Genomic DNA, 21,447 nt, shown 5'->3' on the forward strand with positions numbered 1-21,447 from the left:
ATTAACTGTTCCTATTTCTGCATTGATTTTGACTGTGAAACTGATTATAGGGCTGAGAAAGTAAAGTAGAAGAATGATCTCTGTGATCAGAGGTGGGAATTGTTAGTGGTCACATGAACACATTAATTTTTACATTAATATTCCAGTCATGATCACCGTACAGAAAATTGGCACATTTCAGCATGACAAACTGTCAGCTGTTCCTTATTGCCTGTGCTTCATGCGGGTGCACAGCCTATCGTCTTTACAGAGGATTATTGGAACACAGACAGCAAGGTCGGCATGTTGGTTGACATGTAACTGATAACTCATTACATTTCATGATACCTGATACCTATCCTACAGATGACAGTCTGATATTTCTGACTGTAATGCAAAAGCTCTGTTTCAGATAACCCAGTCAGCAGATGTTTAACTAATATTTTGTATTGCATTCCTGCTTGCAGATGTCACAGAAAATCAAGGAGCTGGAGAAAGCGGCTTTAGCTGAGAAACCGTGGCAGTTGTCTGGAGAGGTATCGGCTCACACCCGACCAGAAAATAGTATGCTTGAAGAAGATGTGGAGTTTGAGCAGGCATGCAGGATGGGTGGGTATTTATTTGTTGTGTGTTTTATTTGGTCTTGTATAGATAACTGGTCAGAGGTGTTGCTGATGCTGATATATTTTGCAGGGGATTAATGGCCCTGAGTTTTTAGGGTCCTGGTGATTCTTGTTTTACTGTACAGTTAGATTTGGATACTAATCAGTGACCAAAGGCAGTGGTTCCGTGTCCCGATACTCTGGGACCCCTAACCTTTCATTTGTACCTGCTCTGCCACAAACTGATTAGCTCATTAAGGTGTGCTCAGTCAATCAAGAGCTAACGCTCATCAGCTGTGAGTAGAGCAGGGAGAGGTGCATTGTTGGGGTACATCAGTTATGACATCTTGGCCACGTGGCATCTTTCTCTGGGCATGATACAGCGTGCTGGTTCATCAGTGTTAAGGACTCCAGTGGCTGGAGAAAGCCAAAGGGATGCAGCTGATAAATAAATGGCTGCTTTTGAGAGGGGAAGATGTTCTGGTTGTCTGCATGGATGGTTACCATACAAAACCTTGGCCTGGTTTCATAAAGCAGTCTAATCTTTTAGTCTGCTAAGCTTACTTAGTCAACTAAGGTTAGTCACCCAACGTTATCCGTCTAATATCTGTTTCACATCAACGGCTAAACCTGTAGGATATCCATCTTACATTAGTCAACGTTTTTCGCGGCCATAGCAGCCTCATGAGTGCCGTTGCCAAGAAATACCTCCAATGCACGACAGTTTATTTCCAGGTTAGTCCGTCTGCTACAAACATGGCAGCCTGCCGCAGTAGAGGAGAAGCGCTCTCGACCTCGGCGTCTATAAACATCAACAATGGATTATCCTGGTCCCCGAACACCCGCTCCCTCCGCAAGTCTGTCCTTCCTTCTTCCTCCATCAAGTGGTGGTACATGATAGCTGCCTTTTTTGAGGTAAGACACAGGTTTTATTGACTAAAATAATATTAGCCTCCTCTATACCAGGCTAAAAACGTCAGTTGGCTAACGCGAAACATTTGCTTACTAAGCGCTTTGTGCAACGACTAACATCAAAAAAATAGTCAAATGAGTTCAGTTGAGTAAACAAGATTAGACTACTTTATGAAACCGGGCACTGAAGCGGTTTTGTGGTGTGGCCTGATGTTGCAACATACATTACTCACTCACTCACTCATGTTCAACCACTTATCTGGGACCAGGTCGCAGAGAACACACATTACCTCATACATATTTTGGGTATACAGTATACACCCAGTACTGTCATTGGCATTTTATTGCAAGAAACCACAACAGCTTCTTTCTGTTTTAGCTCCTGCTATCACAGAAGAAACAACTCTGCAGCTTGAGGACATCATCAAACAGAGGATTAAAGACCAGGTCAGCTAATGGATGACATGTTTTCTTGCATCCAAAATTATGACTTTTTAATGGACAGTTGTAACCCAATTTGTGTGACTTGTGTCTCTGTAAGGCATTTGATGATGTTGTCCGTAAGGAGAAACCGAAAGAGGACGTGTTTGAGTACAAGAAAAGGCTAACGCTGGATCATGAGAAGAGCAAGCTGAGTCTAGCAGAAATCTATGAGCAGGAATATCTCAAACAAAGCCAGGTTTGACATTCATTTTGTTTTCACTCCTGCTAAAACACACAAAAAAAGTCTAAAAATGTGTCATAATCTCCATACTTTATTTTTGATCTCAGCAAAAGACAGAGGAGGAAGAAAACCCCGCCCATGTAGAAATTCAGAAGCTCATGGATTCACTTTTCCTAAAGTTGGATGCTCTGTCCAACTTCCATTTCACACCTAAGCCTGTACGTATTACCTGAGAAAAATTGTGAGTTGGAACCAATAAACTAGATTCATTCTATTAGTTTATGAAATAAACAAATATCTCTATAATCTTGATGTGTACAGTAAAGTGAAAATAATAAACACAGAGGGCTGTCTACACGTTTATGAATTTGGTAGTTTCCGCTTTGGCCACCAGGGGAGTGACTGCCATTGAAAGGAACAAACGAGTGCAACAGCAGCATCACACCATTATGATGAACTCCTAGTGCAGGCTAGGGACATGTGTGGCCAGAAACCTCATATTTGTAATGTAGACAAATTGCTCTAACATCTGCCTGACGCCACTGGGGTGAGCTGAGCTCTGTCGAATGACACCTGGGGGAGACTGAAGTAGAAGAACGGTCTCTGTTGTCATTGTGCATACATGAATACATGCAAAGAAATTTGTTCTCTGCATTTAACCCATCCTAATTTGTTAGATGCAATCCAAGTTATTAAAGTGATTAAAGCAGTGGCCTTGTAACTAGAGAACGCTCTGTTCAAAACACTGTCAGACTGCAAAATCACCCAGGGCTCTTGGGCAAGGTTCTTCATCCCCAAGTTTCCCTTGCTGTGTAGTAAGCACCTAGCATGGCAACACCCTGACATTGGTGTGTGAGGCATCACTGTAGAGCATTTTGACATTGAAAGCACCAAATAAATGTAGTTCATTTACATTTTATTTACTTGGTCAGGGGCAGAGAAAGGACTAGATCCTAATAAGAATGTTTTAGATAGTGGAGGAGACCATAGTTTCCCGGTGTTAACCCTATACAGACACAGGGAGAACATGTAGGCTCCACACAGAAAGGAAGTAGGCATGGGTGCAGTCAAACCTCAGACTTTGTTGCTGTGAGGCAAGAGTGTTAAATACTTGTGCTATGTCAGTTCGGCGGCCACTGGAGGATCGGCGGAGGTGGCAGGATCCCGGGGCAGGTAGCATTTGTCTTTCGGTCATCGCTGGGGAAATGGGTGCAAATATCCAACAAGGGTCCTGAGAATTGGGATGGGTAGAGAAGGATGTCTACCCACCATCCCACCTCTGAGAACTCTCTGCTCTGTATGTCTGCTGAGCTTGGGGTGAGCCACTGAAAAAGGCTGGTCATGGGGACATGTGTACACTAGGGTTATGACTACAAAACCTTTTTCAAAACTTTCATTTTCCTGATGTTGCATTTGATGAACTTTTACCCATAGATCACTTTTTTGAAGTTTATTTCATTGGATCATGAAAAAACCTCCCGCACCTAGCACCGCATCACTTTTAGAAATACATGAGTTTACACAATACTATTTAAAAATAATGTAACAAGAAAAGAATTAGCAAGTATCAAGAAATAACAAGAAAATATATACAAATAAATATTGCTAAAATATATTAATAAACAATAATTAAAATAAATAAAAACAAAGGTAAAATAGATAAAATTGATAACATAAAATATAACAGTATTCAGATGATGATCTCTGACACAACAGCAGTCAATACTGGTCGCAAAAATGGTGTTGTAGCCAGGCTTCAGAGAACTTTTCGAGACAAGGGATTCGATGAACCTCAATACATCGGCTGCCAACACCACATTCTTGATCTTGTTCTGCGACATGTGTTGGACTTCTTTTTTCCTATACAGTCACAGTCACCTAACATTAACTATGAGTTTATTGATGAGATTTTGGAACAGTATGATGATTTGCAAAATGCATACATGGACACAGAAATGATACCAGAGTATGAGAACCTTGGCTGGAGAGATGATTTTAAATTCCCTTTTGAGCTTTCTGAAGCATACAAGTTTTACAAAGTGGAGGAAAAATGGCCTTGCATCAAATGGCACAAGCTGCCATCACTCACAGTGCCAGGTCAATATCCAAACTTAAGTGTCCCAAAGATGTGAAATGCTTCTCTACTCACTGGAAAAAGGAACTATCGGTGCTTGATGTGCCTCGCTCCAACATAGTAGCTGAGACGGCTGTAAAGTTGATGGAGGAGGTTCGTTCTACTTGCAAAACAGATAAATATCTTAACAGCAAATTTATTAACACTAATACACAAATCTGAAACACTATTAAAAATACTACAAATGCTATATGTACTCATTTTCATGTATTCCTTGCGTATTGTGTGTAAACGTGACGTTATAATAAAGAGTGTTTGAGCCGCTAGGTTTTTTAATGTGAAATATGAAACTGTTTTAGGTGCTGGAGGTTTTTTCAAGGTCTGGCAAAATCAAAGTCATTTTTGTGAGTTTTAGTTAAAAGTTCATCATTTATAACCCCAGGCTAATAAATTTGAGATTTGTCATAACCCTAGTGTACACTCAAAATATCCCCCAGACCAGCTGCGGGAGTGTAGGCTCAGCTAGCCATCCACTGAAAGTGTTCCAAGAATGCACCTATCATCAACCTGCACTACTTGGGCATTATTCCTATTTTATCACATGCTCATTTTGCTACCTCTTGACGCCCTGTGTACTGTTGAAATAGCATTGCTCTGTTGATGCCATAGGTTACTGCGCGGGGCACATTATGAGCGACGTCAGTGTAGACAGCTCTGTTTAAAATAACATTTTTAAATTGGCTGCCATTTCAGATGGATATGAATGGACAGGTGACTGCATTAATAGACACTGGAATTTTATGCTGCAAATGAAAAACAGAACTTATTTTGTGTGTTCAGGCCATCCCTGAGGTGAAAGTGGTGTCTAACCTGCCATCTGTCACAATGGAGGAGGTGGCACCAATCAGTGCTAGTGATGCAACACTGCTTGCACCAGAAGAAATCAAGGTCTGTTGCATGTCCTTTTCAGCCAGTTGGTTTGAAAATGGTGTGTTGCTAAATGGTTCTCATGTTCTTATGTAACCAAAGGAAAAGAACAAAGCTGGAGATATCCTGGGTGATTCTGAGAAGACATCAACAGACAAGAAGCGTGACAGGCGCAACAAGAAGGCTTTGAAGCGTCTCAAAATCAAGGAGAAAGAGAAGAGACAGAAACTTAAAGAAGCCCGTAAAGCTGGAGAAAAACAGAAGCCATCAAAGGCTGAAATGAGAGAAAACCTGAAGAAGCTTACAAAAGGAGGCAAAGCCATAATACTCAAGGTGAGTAATTGTTCTGAGTTTTGATCCTGTTATTTTTCATTTTGCATAGATTCACAGACAAATCCAGGTCTGGCAGAATTGACAAAACGATAGCTTGACTTTTGTCCTGGCCATCAGCTGTGTTTAGCTTTTTACTCTGCTCACCCGCCAACTGACAAAATTTTGGGGAGGTATGCAGAAATTAGCCATGTTTCTGTCCATGGGTTTTGTAAGACCAGCTTCTCATAAACTGTTTGAAGGACTTCAGTGAAACTTCACACAACGGTGGCACAACATGAAAAGATGTGCTTCTACACTCGACTGCTCCCGTTAGAGGTCTGACTTTGTCTCCAAACTCTCCTACCTCTGCTGTCCCTCTGATATGTTCATTCCTAACCCTGTCCATCCTCGTCACTCCCACAGAAAATTGTAGCATCTTCTGCTCCACCACCTCCAACTCTTTCTTCAGTCATTTTGTTCACACCATTACCATTAGCGCTGTATGACACAGCTGGTCTCACTACTGTCTTGGAAAGTTTCCCTTTCACGCTTGCAGAAATAATTCTACCACAAATCACTCCTGCTACCTTTCTCCACCCTGCTGGTACTCTCTTCTTCACCTCTCTACCATACTCTTCATTACTTTGGATAGTTGACCCCAAGTATTTAAACTCATCTAATCTTATCATAAGTTTGATAATCAGTGCTGTTGTGAAGGCAAGTTTCTTTCATCTGAGGCAGCTAGCTAAGATTAAGTCCTTACTTTCAAGGCATCACTTGGAGATTTTAATCCATGCTTTTGTTATGACTCGGCTGGATTATTGTAATGCACTGTACGCTAGTATTAACCAGGCCTCACTTGCACGGCTGCAGCTGGTCCAGAATGCTGCAGCCCGTCTTTTGACTGGATCCCGGAGGTATGACCGTGTTTCGCCCATTCTTTTTTCCCTTCACTGGCTGTCTGTTCGCTAATTTTATTGTTTGTTTTTAAATGTCTTAATGATCTTGCTCCACAGTATTTGTCTGACCTGCTCCTGTCTTATTCCTCATCACGTTCTCTTAGGTCACGAGATTAAGCTTTGCTTGTAGTTCCTCAGACAAAGCTCAAACGTAGAGGTGATAGAGCTTTTTCTGTTGTTGGTCCCAGATTGTGGAATGACTTGCCTCTCTGTATCAGGCAGGCGGAGTCACCTCTAGTTTTTAAATCTCGTCTTAAAACATACTTGTTTTCTTTGGCTTTTGAGTAGAGGGTTGATGATTTTATTGTTTTTAAAAACTTTTATTGTTGCCAATCTATTTATTTATTTATTGATTTATTTTATGTCATTGTACAGCGCTTTGGTCAACTTTTTGTTTTTAAATGTACTCTATAAATAAACTGGATTGGATTGGATCTACTTTCACTACTTCGGCTCCTTGCAACCACACTGTGCCGCCGGGCTTCCTCTCATTCATACACATGTACTCAGTCTTGCTCCTACTGACTTTCATTCCCCTTCTGTCCAGAGCATATCTCCACTTCTCCAGGCTTATCTCAACCTGCTCTCTACTCTCACTACAGATCACAGTGTCATCTGTAAACATCATAGTCCATGGAGACTCCTGACTGATCTCATCTGTCCATCACCATTGCAAACAAGAAAGGGCTTAGAGGCAGTCTTGGATCTAATCTCACCTTGAGTGCTTCTGACATTTTTACTGTGAATTTAACTGTCCTCATACAGTTCTTCTCTTGGCACTCTGTTATAGGTTTCTCTAAAACGATAAACACAGTGTAACTCCTGGCCTTCTCTACAAGCGGATCATGAAAAAGTTCAATATTTTTTGTCAGGTATTTCAGAGAGTGAACATATTCTAGTTTCAGTACATAGAAACTAAAATATTTCAACTTTTTTTTTTTTTTTTTTACATTTTTGTAATTATTTCCTACAGCTCCTACAGAAAATGCATATCTTAAAATATTAGAATACTTTATTTCAAGTCACTATTTATATGCAGTTTGAATCTCTCAAATGTGGTTCAGTGCACAAAAAACAATCATGGGGATGACTGCTTAAGTGAAGTTGTCCAGAAGACTTGCATGGACACTTTCCACAAGGAGGTTTAGCCACAAAAGTTCATTGCTGAATGCTGTGGTCATCCAGAGTTCTGGATCAAAGAATATTCATGGAAAGTTGAATGGAGGGGAAAAGTGTGGTCAGAAAAGATGCACAAGCAACAAGGATGACCGCAGCCTTGAGTAGATTGTAAAGCCTGATTTATACTACTCTGTCTCAGTAGCCACACAGAACCCTCTCCGTAGGCTGATGTGCATCTCCAAAAAATTGAGACTACACATCGAAACGTCACAGACCATGTGGGCTGTGATTGGTCACTTCCGGTTTCACTCCGTCAGCTCCCATTATGTTTAAAAGTTTTTGCATTGTGCGCGCCAGTTACATTTAGATCCTGACTCAAATAGAGGAACTCTTGACAGAAGTCTGCAAATATGAACACCTTTATGGCCCCTTCACACATAACACGAAGTTGGGCGAAAGCAGCAGGAACTGGCTCAACAACTGCAACTCTCATTCCTGTGCACACAATACAAGAATGATCCTCCTCCTAGTCGTACACCAGGAAATGATGAACTGACATGATAACTTTTTCTTCCTTTTGTTTTTTACGTGAATGATATGATGCGCTCGTATCATGAACACATGAGCCGGCTCCGCGTGTCCAGCGCCCATTAAAGCGCTGGTGACTGCGTTGCAAAGATATGTGTTTTTATTGATTACAATGTGAGGAGAGCCTGCCGATGCAAGCACCTCGTAGTGGTGTCTTCCAGAGGTGGGACAAAGTCACTGTCAAGTCATTCTCAAGTCATCAATCTGCAAGTCTCAAGTCAGCTTGCAAACGATTGGTGGTCATTATGACTTGAGACTTGACTTGAGATTTGCAGATTCATGACTTGAGAGTGACTTGTTGGTGACTTCATCCCACCTCACAGTGGTGTCTTCCAGAGCTGGGACAAAGTCACTCTCAAGTCATCAATCTGCAAGTCTCAAGTCAGCTTGCAAACAATTGGTGGTCATTATGACTTGAGACTTGACTTGAGATTTGCAGATTCATGACTTGAGAGTGACTTGCTGGTGACTTTGTCCCACCTCTGGTGTCTTCTGATGTGATATTCTCCATCATATGATATGTGTTCTCCAGTTTTAAGTAGCGATGACAGTGGTCAAGTGCAACTTTGACTGCGTGGTCATCGGCATGCGCACCAAGACGTGGTTGAGGTGATCCTAATTGTTTTTATTTCTCTCCATGTCATCATTGTTTGCAAACACACGTGCAGTACTGTGCCTTTACACATGGATGAGTGGAGCACATGTGACAATATGTGTCCCCCAGCTTTGTGTTGTGCTGACGTGGTCAGCTGCGATGTGGAGCGGCGCACGCAGCACGACCACAGCACTCGCTGTGGCTGGTGATCAGCTCCCTCCCTGCACGTTTTCAAATGTCATCCAACCCATGATGTGATTACATGTCAACCACCGTCCCCTGACAAGCGCATAACTGTAGTGCATGTGTGCGTGTGATCATGTCAATCAGTACTTGATTGACACACGGCACGCCCACCTGTCCTCAAATGAATAGGCTCACTGTCACTGTACACTGGCACACGTGTGTACACAGCGGTCGGCTATGATGTGGAGCAGCAAAGCGCTCACATGAATCATCGTGTGTCACGTGAGGCGCTAAGTAGAAAAAGAACTGGACTATTGCTCAATCCAAAGTCCAAAGTAAATTTTATATTTCATTTGGAAATCAGGGTCCAAGACAAAATCCAAGGTGCTTGAAGTACAGTGTGAATTTTCCACAGTCAGTGATGGGTGGTGTGCTGTGTCATCTGGTGGTGGTGATCCACTGTGTTTTAACAAGTCCAAAGTCAACCCAGCCGTCTACTGGGAGATTGTAGAACACTTCATCCTTCCATCTGCTGATAAGCTTTAATGGCGATGCTGAGTTCCTCTTCCAGCAGGACTTGGCATCTGCCCACAGTGCCAGAACTACTAGTACCTGGTTTGCTGGACCATAGTATTACTGTACTGGATTGATCCCACAAACAATCCCTCGTAGATTCTTTAAGGGGTGTTGTCAAGAGGAAGATGAGAGACATCAGAACAAACAGTTGAGATGAGCTGAAGGCTGCTATCAAAACAACCTGGACTTCTAGAACCTCAGCAATGCCAGAGGTTGATCACCTCTGCACCATTCCGCACCAATGCAGGAATTCCTTCAAAAGGAGCCACAACCTAATACTGAGTGAATAGATGAACATACTTTTCAGACATTAGATATTTCTGTACTGTAAACCCTTTTTTTTTTTTTTTACTGATGGTCTGAAATATTCTTATGTTTTGAGATCTGTATTTTCTATTTGTTTTTGGAGATGTAGAACATAATTATCAAAATTAAACAATTAAATGAAACATTTTATTTTCCATGTACTGAAGCTAGACTATGTAAAAGTTTCACTCTGAAATACCTGACAAAGTGAACTTTTCATGATTTTTTTTGTATTACATTTTCACTTATGAAAAGCCACTTTTAACAGGAATTTAACCTTGAAAATTTTTTCCAAGATAAAAATTTGTGGAATTGGAAACTTGTATTGGCAGAGGTGTGTGCTCTATGAGCCCGGTACTCTAGTTCTACATTGTAGTCGCTGTTTCAGTTTAACAGCAAACAGCACTCGCAAATATACGCTGTGTTTCTATGGTATAACAAGACATGAGCTGTGTTTTCATGCCAGTGAGTCACTTAACGCAGAAGAAACCAACAGTGGTGTTGCTGCGATCCATACAATAGCAGGACCTAATAGATTTTTGCAGGTTTATGCCAGTAATAGACACATTAAACTGGCTAAAACTGGTTTTAGACTGTTTTTGCTTGCATCCTGGCACAGACTTGATTTAGACTATCTAAAACCCAACCCTGCTTTCAGTTGTGAAACTAGGTTGTCACAATGGAGCAAAAGTTGGTATTCATCATCTTGCAACAATAAAGTCTTGAAAAGATACCAAGGCACTCATCTAATAAAAAAGTTAAAATGCCTTTATTTTATGGGCAGATCATAATTAAAAAATGCACTTCTTCAACGTGTTTTGGCTAGAAGCCTTCATCAGGAAGTGAACACTCATTTTGAGACAAGTCTTAATTAAAAACCTCAAAATAGGTGGTTCAGCAGGTGTGAACAATTGGATCATCACTTAACCAATGACAACAAAGTCAGATAAAGGGTATTCAAAGCTGGAAAAAAAAAAAGTGGCCAACAATGGGCCTAATGTCTGCCCAGCAATACAAAAATCTGTCAAACATATAAATACATTGCATATCACTAGGACAATAAACTCTTTAAAAGAAATGGTAATATTCTATATCTTCATTGAGACCCGGGTATATAGTTGCTTTTAATCTAAAAATCCCAATAGTCTCACGTTGATTCAGCTGTTTTATCCTATTGCCTCCTCTTATAGTTTGTGGTATGTGATCAATGCCAATAGCCCTTAAAATAGAAGGATCACTATTATGTTTATCCTTAAAATGACGAGCCATAGGATAATTGTCATTTTTAGTTCTTATGGCATACTTATGCTCTGAGACTCTATCCTGTAAATGGCATTTAGTTCTGCCAATGTAAAACACATTGCATACTGGACACTCTAATTTGTAAATCACAAAAGTAGTTTTACAATTAATAAAATGTTGTATTTCATAAGTATTATCTCCATATGTATCATAAAATGTATTACATTTAACCACATTAGGGCAATGGTTACACTGACCACATTTAAAGCTGCCACACCGTTTGACTGAAAGCCAAGTATTTTTTGAAGGTGCTGGCAAGTAGCTATGAAGAAGTTTATCGCTCAAAGTAGGCGCACGTTTAAAGCTGAATATAGAGGCTTCCAAAAACACATTACCCAGAGAAGCATCACATTTTCATCAGAAAAAAAGATAATATTGATAATATTATAATATTGATAATATTTTTAATGTGATGTGATTCTGTACTGAATCTAGTGGAAAAAAAGACCCTTTCAGATCTCTGTCCTGCAGTCTTATTTGTTAAAAGAGACTGCCGTTCTAGACTTCTTGTTCTTTTTTCTATAAGTCTAGAGCAAGAAGTCTAGAACGGCAGTCTCTTTTAACAAATAAGACTGCAGGACAGAGATCTGAAAGGGTCTTTTTTTCCACTAGATTCAGTACAGAATCACATCACATTAAAAATATTATCAAGAAAAACTGGAATTTACTACGTGATGCTTCTCTGGGTAATGTGTTTTTGGAACCCCCTATATTCAGCTTTAAACGTGCGCCTACTTTGAGCGATAAACTTGTTCATAGCTACTTGCCAGCACCTTCAAAAAAATACTTGGCTTTCAGTCAAACGGTGTGGCAGCTTTAAATGTGGTCAGTGTAACCATTGCCCTAACGTGGTTAAATGTAATACATTTTATGATACACATGGAGATAATACTTATGAAATACATTTTATTAATTGTAAAACTACTTTTGTGATTTACAAATTAGAGTGTCCAGTCTGCAATGTGTTTTACATTGGCAGAACTAAGCGCCGTTTACAGGATAGAGTCTCAGAGCATAAGTATGCCATAAGAACTAAAAATGACAATTATCCTATGGCTCGTCATTTTAAGGATAAACATAATAGTGATCCCTCTATTTTAAGCGCTATTGGCATTGATCACATACCACAAACTATAAGAGGAGGCAATAGGATAAAACAGCTGAATCAACAGAGTTTTTGGATTTTTAGATTAAAAGCAACTATAGACCCGGGTCTCAATGAAGATATAGAATATTGCCATTTCTTTTAAAGAGTTTATTGTCCTAGTGATATGCAATGTATTTATATGTTTGACAGATTTTTGTATTGCTGGGCAGACATTAGGCCACTTTTTTTTTTTCCCCAGCTTTGAATACCCTTTATCTGACTTTGTTCTCATTGGGTAAGTGATGATCCAATTGTTCACACCTGCTGACCCACCTATTTTGAGGTTTTTAATTAAGACTTGTCTCAGAATGAGTGTTCACTTCCTGATGAAGGCTTCTAGCCAAAACGCGTTGAAGTGCATTTTTTAATTATGATTTGCCCATAAAATAAAGGCATTTTAACTTTTTTACTAGATGAGTGCCTTGGTATCTTTTCAAGACTTTATCTGTACTAGCCCTCTACCAAAGAGCACCATCTTAGTTCCAAGTAGCACGCCAACTGTTCAGCTTATCTTGCAACAATAGTTTGATTTGACTGGAACCTTTAAACAAAATGTATGCATTTTCTCCTTGTGTCTGCATTATTCTTATGATTTGTAGTAAAATTACATTCAAACTAATTCCTCTAAGTCATAAAAGTAGAATCTGATTTTTAGACTGCGAACTATGCTGATACCCCAGCAGGTCACTCTTTTATACCCCTATGCATCCATCTGTTGTTTCTGTTCAGTTCTGTTTGAGACATTGAATTGGGGAATAAAAAGGGTTCACATCTTACTAAAGTAAACAATGCAGTGCGTCTGTAAAGTATTCATAGCGCTTCACTTTTTCCACGTTTTATGTTACAGCTTTATTCCAAAATAAAGTAAATTCTTTTTTTTCCCCTGAAAATTTGACACCCAGTACCCCATAATGATGATGTTGACATGGTTTTGTGAGATTTTTGCAAATTTATTAATCACAAACGAGATAAAACTAAGAAATCACATGTACATAGGTATTCACAGCCTTTGCCATGACGCTCAAAATTGAGCTCAGGTGCATCCTGTTTCCACTGATCATCCTTGATGTTTCTATAGCTTAATTGGGGTTCACTTGGGGTAAATTCAGTTGATTGGACATGATTTGGAAAGACACACCTGCCTACATATAAGGTCCCACAGTTGGCAGTGTGTGTCGGAGAAAGAAGCTTCAAGTCAAAGAAAGTGTCTGTAGACTCTGAGATTTGTGTCTCAAGACAAAAATCTGGGAAGGGTACAGAAACATTTCTGCTGCTTTGAAGGTCCCAATGACCACAGTGGCCGCCATCATCGATAAATGGAGGAAGTTCAGATCCACCAGGACTCTTCCTCCAGCAATCCACCCATCAGGCCTGTATTGTAGAGTGGCCAGGCAGAAGCCATTCCTTAGCAAAAGGCACATGGCAACTCACCTGGAGTTTGCCAAAAGGCACTCGAAGGACTCTCAGATCACGAGAAACAAAATTCTCTGGTCTGATGAGACAAAGATTGAACTCTTTGACATGAACGCCAGGCATCATGTTTGGAGGAAACCAGGCACCATCCCTACAGTGAAGCATGGTGGTGGCAGCATCATGCTGTGGGGATGTTTTCCAGCAGCAGGAACTGGGAGAACTGGGAGACTAGTCAGGCTTGAGGTAAAGATGAATGCAGCAATGTACAGAGACATCCTGGATGAAAACCTGCTCCGGAGCGGTCTTGGTCTCAGACTGGGGTGACAGTTCATCTTTCAGCAGGACAATTATCCTAAGCACACAGGCAAGGTCTGAAAGGAGTTGCTTCAGGACAACTCTGTGAATGTCCTTGAATGGCCCAGCCAGAGCCCAGACCTGAATCTGATTGAACATCTCTGGAGAGATCTGAAAATGTCTGCACTGATGCTCCCCATCTAGCCTGATGGAGCTTGAGAGGTGCTGCAAAGAGGAATGTGCAAAACTGCCCAAAGATAGGTGCGCCAAGCTTGTGGCATCATATTCAAGAAGACTTGAAGCTGTAACTGCTGCCAAAGGTTTATCAGCAAAGAATTGACCAAAGGGTGTGAATACTTACGTACATGTGATTTTTGTAGTTTTTTTTATTTTTAATAAATTTGCAAAAAATTCAAAAGTTTTTTTCATGTTGTCATTATGGGGTATTGTGAGTAGAATTTTGAGAGAAAAATTATTTTGATCCATTTTGGAATAGGGCTGTAACATAACAAAATGTGGGAAAAGTAAAGCTCTGTGAATACATTCCAGATGCACTGTAATCTGGTGTCAAATTATACTGTGTGTTCAGTTTGTGAGGCAACTGAAATAACATTGATAATCTTGTTTCAGGATGAGGGAAAGGACAAGGCTCTGCGTTCTTCTCAAGCCTTCTTCTCTCAGCTGCAGGATCAGGTTAAAAGTCAGATCAAAAAGGCAAAGGATCCGTCTTCAAAGAAGAAGAAACGAAAAGAACTGTCGGCCAGCAAACTCAAGTTATAATTATGATGTACTGTTATTGTAGATTTTAATGTACAGTCTTTTTATGAGAAATCTGCAAGAGGTTTGTAAAATGTTTTCATTCCCACAAATGTAAAATCTGGTGCCTAGAAATGTGTAAATGCCAGTGACTATAATCTGTTCATCTGCTATAATAAATGCTTGATCACACAAGAACATCAGCCTGTGAGATTTTGAAAGAAAGCAAATGACTGTCAATCTGAACGCCCATACATGTATTATGTGTGCAAGTCCTTGGTTCTGCATTTGCGGTTACAGTTGTGTTCAAAATAAAAGCAGTGTCGTTTAAAAAAATTTTATTTTCTGGTTTACCACAGTCTAGCATTAGGGCTCTCCAATTGGTTCAAAATGCTGCAGCCAGATGTTTGACATGAAGCAGAAAGTTCGACCACATTACACTCATTTTGGCATCCCTTCACTGGCTTCCTGTCCCAGTGAGATCAGATTTTAAGGTTCTGCTACTAGTCTATAAAATTGTTCACGGACTGGCACCTCCCTACCTAGCTAACCTAATTAAACCTTACATACCGGCCCGGGTTTTGTGTTCTCAGGGTGCAGGACTAATTTGCCTCGGGTGAATAAGAAGTCTGCAGGTCACACAGCTTTCTCTTATTGTGCCTCTGTTCTGTGGAATGATCTCCCTACGTCAATATAACAGTCAGATTCTGTGAAGACTTTAAAGTCCAGACTTAAGACCCACTTATTTTCCCTTTCGTATGGCTAGCATACTGGCATAGTATGCTAACCCATAGTATGCCAGTAGTATAAGCATAGTATGCTCCTGAGCTCAGGAGCTGCCCGCGCAGTTTTCAGCCCCAGTTTCCACCCACTGGAAGAACTCGAGACGTCCATCAGCACCACATGCCAGAACACCCTTGGCTATGACCAGAAGAAACATCAGGACTGGTTAGACAGCAACGACCACGCATTGCAACAACTAGTGGCCCAAAAGCGCAAAGCCTTTCTGGAGTTCAAGAGAGATCCCAAGTCCAACACCAAGAGGGCTCTACACCAACAGAAGAAGGCAGACATTCAGAGGGAAACCCAAAATCTGAAGAACAAATGGTGGACAGACAAAGCCACTGAAATAAAAGCCCTCACTGACAGAAACAACACCAGAGGATTCTTCTCTGCCACCAAGGCCATCTATGGCCCATCCACCCAGGGACAAGACCCACTCTGAAGCAAAGACGGCACTAGACTCCTGAAGACCAAGACGGAGATCAATGCAAGGTGGAAGGAGTACTTCGAAGACTTACTGAACATCAACCCCATCATCGACGAGGAAGAGGTCCTCAGCCTTCTGCCTGAGCATGACATTGTTGAACATCTTGCCAGAGTGCCAAGCTTCCAGGAGACAAGCCAGGTGATCCACGGACTGAAGAACAACAAGGCTTCTGGTCTGGACAGCATCCCTGCTGAGGTCTTCAAACTGGGAGGACCACTCCTGCAAATGCAGCTTCACCAGCTCATCGTGAAGATCTGGGTCAACAAGGATATCCCAGCGGACCTGAGAGACGCCGTCATCGTGACAGTCTACAAGAAGAAAGGGGACAGGGCAGACTGCGAAAACTACCGTGGCATCTCACTGCTGTCGATCGCGGGAAAAGTCCTAGCCCAAATTGCCAACAACCGTTTAAGACCAGTGGCAGAAACCTTTCTTCCAAAAAGTCAAACTGGCTTTCGTCCATCGCAAGGAGCCTTGGACATGATCTTCACAGTCCGACAACTACAGGAAAAGTGTCGCAAACAACACCTCCCGCTGTACCTGGTGTTTATCGTCCTCACGAAAGCCTTCGACAGCATCTCCCATCCACTTCTCTGGAAGATCCTAGCCAAGTTCGGCTGTCCAAAAAAGTTTGTCAAGGTTGTACGACTGCTTCATGATGACATGACGGCATCCGTGCAAGCCAGCGGAGAAAGGTCAGATGCTTTCAGAGTCAACTCTGGCATCAAACAGGGCTGCCATCGCCCCCACCCTCTTTGTCATCTTTGTGGCCGCCATCCTCCACCTGACTAAAGACAGACTCCCACCGGCGATTAAGATCAGATACCGGACGGACGGGAAGGTCTTCCCTCTGAGCTGACTTTGATCAAAGAACCTGACCAAGACAACATCTCTCTGTGACTTTGAGTACACAGATGACAACAATGTCGCAATCACACATGGAAGCAGGACTCCAGACCACCCTCGAAGTCTTCGAGTTTGCTTACACAAAGCTCGGCCTTCACATCAACCTGAAGAAAACGCGGGTTCTCCAACAATCGCGCCCAAACGATGCCAATCCACAACCTCCAACCATCGTACTCCAGGGCCAAACCCTCAAAAATGTCAACCACTTTCCCTACCTTGGCAGCCAAGCGTGTCATCCAAGGCAGACATTGATGCGGAGATCCAGCACTGTCTTCAGTGCATTGGCGCAGCCTACGGTAGACTACGCACTCACGTCTTTCGGAACCGAGACCTCCGAACTGAGACCAAGATCAGAGTCTACAGGGCTATTCTCATCCCAACTCTTCTGAACGGCTCGGAAACATGGACCACCTAGCGTCGCCACGTCAAAGTGCTGGAGCGCTTCCACCAATGCTGCCTGAGAGGCATCCTCCACATCACCTGGGAGGACTACAGAACAAACGCCAGCGTCCTTTGAAGATGCCAAACTGTCCAGCATTGAATCTCTTGTCATCAAAAGCCAACTTCACTGGACAGGCCACGTAGTCCAGGTGAATGAGAACTGGCTGCCAAAACAAGTCTTCTACTCCAAACTGGAACTGGGCCACCGAACCAGCGGAGGACAGAAGAAGCGATACAAAGATCTGCTCAAACTAAACCTGAAGAATTGCAACATCAACTGGAACACCTGGGAAACTGCAGCCAAAGATCGGCCAAAATGGAGATCCGCCATTCACCTTGGCACTCAGGCCTTCGAAGAGGCTAGGATCTCCTACATAAAAGAGAAATGAAGAAGAAGAAAAGAGCGACTTCAAGATTCCAACAGGCAGAAACTCCCACCAACTACAACCTGTCCAACCTGCGGAAGGCAGTGCGCTATGTGACTGGGACTCCTAAGTCACCTAAGAGTCCATGCCAACCAACTAGGAGACCATCAGCCTCGGCAACGAGGGATAGCCACGGCGACGATACTGGCATAATATAGTTCTGCGCTTTTTATTCTTTTAATTCATTTTATTAGGAAACGGAGCATGCCGCGGCCTCAACTTTACATAAATTCTGGGTCTTTTAGTGAAGCTTAGGGCTAGTGGCTGGCATCACCTTAGTATTTCCTGTTTTTCTTGTTGTTTAATGCTGACAAATTATACTGTATTTCTTGTCTTTCTGATGCCTGATTCTGTTTTTTCTCTCTGTTTAAGGTGCAGCTCCATCCAGAGATGGGTGTAGTATTTGTGCTGGAGACCCTTCTGTCCTGTGCACCAACAGTATTTCCTGTATATTCATTTTGTGAATTGTTCTGTAATTTATGTCTGTAGCATGGCCCAAGCAGATGGTCATCCCTTTGAGTCTGGTCTGCTTGAGGTTTCTTCCTCAGAGGGTTTTTCCTTGACACTGCTGGTCTGGGGGTTAGTAAGGTTAGACCTTACTTGTGTGAAGCACCTTGAGGCAACTCTGTTGTGATTTAGCACTATATAAGTGAAAATAAATTGAAAATGAAGTCAAAGGAATTGTCTGTAGACCTCTGAGATAGGATTGTCTCAAGGCATAAATTTGGGGAAGGGTACAGAAACGTTTCTGCTGCTTTGAAGGTCCTAATGAGTACAGTGACCTCCATCACCCATAAATGAAAGAAGTTGGGATCCACTAGCACTCTACCCAGAGCTGGTCGTCTGTTAAAAATGAGCAATCGGGGAAGAAGGGCCTTAGTCATAGTGGTGACCATGGTGGTCACTCTGTCTGAGCTTCAGCATTCCCCTGTGGAGAAAGGAGAACCTTCTAGAAGGACAACCATCTCTGCAGCAATCCACCAATCAGGCCTGTATGGTAGAGTGGCCAGACGGAATCCAGTCCTTCGTTACAGGCACATGGCAGCCCGCCTGGAGTTTGCCAAAAGGTGCCTGAAGGACTCTCAGGCCATCAGAAACAAAATTCTCTGGTCTGATGACACAGAGATTGAACTCTTTGGTGTAAATGCAGGTGTCATGTTTGGAGGAAACCAGCCGCCATCTCTACAGTGAAGCATGATGGTGGCAGCATCAAGCTGTGGGAATGTTTTTCAGTGTCAGGAACTGGGAGACTAGTCAGGATTGAATGAAGGATAAAGGAATGAATGAAGGATGAATGCATTAATGTACAGACACATCCTGGATGAAAACCTGCTCCAGAGCGCTCTTGACCTTGGACTGGGGAAACGGTTCATCTTTCAGCAGGACAATGGCCCTAAGGACACAGCCAAGATATCAAAGGAGTGTCTTCAGGACAACTCTGTGAGGTCCTTGAGTAGCCCAGCTAGAGCTCAGATCCGAATCTGAACAACTCTGGAGAGATCTAAAAATGGGTGTGCACTGACATTTCCATCCAACCTGATGGGGCTTGACAGGTGCTGCAAAGAGCCACTTGGGATATAGAAATTGGCCTTTTCACAGTATTTAAGATGACCGCAATCCATTGAAAATCAAAGCTGTTCCATTGTTCCTTGAGGACTATGTGAATTTTGCTTCCTTTTCTAGCAAATAAATAGTTGCTTGGGACTTTGATTTTTCTCTGACTTTTCTGGACACCTTTAAGAGGATATTTGTAAACCATTGAGCACAGCTAAAACACTTACACTCTCCTCTGGTTATCAAGGACTCTGTTCAGTGTCTCCATGATAATAGGTGTGCCAAGCTTGTGGCATGAGAAGACTTGAGGATGTAGTTGCTGCCAAAGGTGCATCAATTGAGCAAAGGGTGTGAATACTTACGTACATGTGATTTCTTAGTTTTTTTAATAAATTTACAATTTTGATGTTGTCATTATGACAATTACTCATAACCATCCCAAAGACGTATCGTTATCTTTGGCTGCTTTCAGTGATGCCGGTATTTGGTTAGACTCTTTCTCTCAGATTGTTCTGTCTGAGTTATTTTCATTAGTTACTTCATCCAAACCATCAACATGTCTATTGGACCCCATTCCTACCAGGCTGCTCAAGGAAGCCCTACCATAATTTAATGCTTCGATCTTAAATATGATCAATCTATTTTTATTAGTTGGCTATGTACCACAGGCTTTTAAGGTGGCAGTAATTAAACCATTACTTAAAAAGCCATCACTTGACCCAGCTATCTTAGCTAATTATAGGCCAATCTCCAACCTTCCTTTTCTCTCAAAAATTCTTGAAAGGGTAGTTGTAAAACAGCTAACTGATCATCTGCAGAGGAATGGTCTATTTGAAGAGTTTCAGTCAGGTTTTAGAATTCATCATAGTACAGAAACAGCATTCGTGAAGGTTACAAATGATCTTCTTATGGCCTCAGACAGTGGACTCATCTCTGTGCTTGTTCTGTTAGACCTCAGTGCAGCTTTTGATACTGTTGACCATAAAATTTTATTACAGAGAATAGAGCATGCCATAGGTATTAAAGGCACTGCGCTGTAGTGGTTTGAATCATATTTATCTAATAGATTACAATTTGTTCATGTAAATGGGGAATCTTCTTGTTACGCAGATGATACCCAGCTTTATCTATCCATGAAGCCAGAGGATACACACCAATTAGCTAAACTGCAGGATTGTCTTACAGACATAAGGACATGGATGACCTCTAATTTCCTGCTTTTAAACTCAGATAAAACTGAAGTTATTGTACTTGGCCCCACAAATCTTAGAAACGTGTCTAACCAGATCCTTACTCTGGATGGCATTACCCTGACCTCTAGTAATACTGTGAGAAATCTTGGAGTCATTTTTGATCAGGATATGTCATTCAAAGCGCATATTAAACAAATATGTAAGACTGCTTTTTTGCATTTACGCAGTATCTCTAAAATTAGAAAGGTCTTGTCTCAGAGTGATGCTGAAAAACTAATTCATGCATTTATTTCCTCTAGGCTGGACTATTGTAATTCATTATTATCAGGTTGTGCTAAAAGTTCCCTGAAAAGCCTTCAGTTAATTCAAAATGCTGCAGCTAGAGTACTAACGGGGACTAGAAGGAGAGAACATATCTCACCCATATTGGCCTCTCTTCATTGGCTTCCTGTTAATTCTAGAATAGAATTTAAAATTCTTCTTCTTACTTATAAGGTTTTGAATAATCAGGTCCCTTCTTGTCTTAGGGACCTCATAGTACCATATCACCCCAATAGAGCGCTTCGCTCTCAGACTGCAGGCTTACTTGTAGTTCCTAGGGTTTGTAAGAGTAGAATGGGAGGCAGAGCCTTCAGCTTTCAGGCTCCTCTCCTCTGGAACCAGCTCCCGATTCGGATCAGGGAGGCAGACACCCTCTCTACTTTTAAGATTAGGCGTAAAACTTTCCTTTTTGCTAAAGCTTATAGTTAGGGCTGGGGTTTTTACGTAATTATTGTATGGCCTTGCCTTACAATATAAAGCGCCTTGGGGCAACTGTTTGTTGTGATTTGGCGCTATATAAATAAAATTGAATTGAATTGAATTATGGGGTATTGTGTAGAATTTTGAGGGAAAAATGAATTTACTCCATTGTGGAATAAGGCTGTAACATAAAATGTGGAAAAGGT

The 21,447-nt window shown here is 41.7% G+C and overlaps 1 protein-coding gene across 1 annotated transcript in view; it reads left to right on the forward strand.

Moving 5' to 3' along the window:
• Nucleotides 1-14,892, forward strand: part of mphosph10 (M-phase phosphoprotein 10 (U3 small nucleolar ribonucleoprotein)) — a 26,782-nt gene extending 11,890 nt beyond the window's left edge. Inside the window, exons 5-11 of the mRNA XM_034191981.1 lie at nt 447-588; nt 1,873-1,940; nt 2,035-2,172; nt 2,265-2,375; nt 5,072-5,179; nt 5,261-5,491; nt 14,586-14,892. Of these exons, the coding sequence (XP_034047872.1) occupies nt 447-588; nt 1,873-1,940; nt 2,035-2,172; nt 2,265-2,375; nt 5,072-5,179; nt 5,261-5,491; nt 14,586-14,735 (948 nt within the window). The 3' untranslated portion in view covers nt 14,736-14,892. The remainder of the gene's footprint in view (nt 1-446; nt 589-1,872; nt 1,941-2,034; nt 2,173-2,264; nt 2,376-5,071; nt 5,180-5,260; nt 5,492-14,585) is intronic.
• The last annotated feature ends 6,555 nt before the right edge of the window (nt 14,893-21,447 follow it).

The sequence above is a fragment of the Thalassophryne amazonica genome, chromosome 2 (assembly GCF_902500255.1).
Source record: "Thalassophryne amazonica chromosome 2, fThaAma1.1, whole genome shotgun sequence".
In the NCBI taxonomy this organism is placed as follows: Eukaryota; Metazoa; Chordata; class Actinopteri; order Batrachoidiformes; family Batrachoididae; genus Thalassophryne; species Thalassophryne amazonica.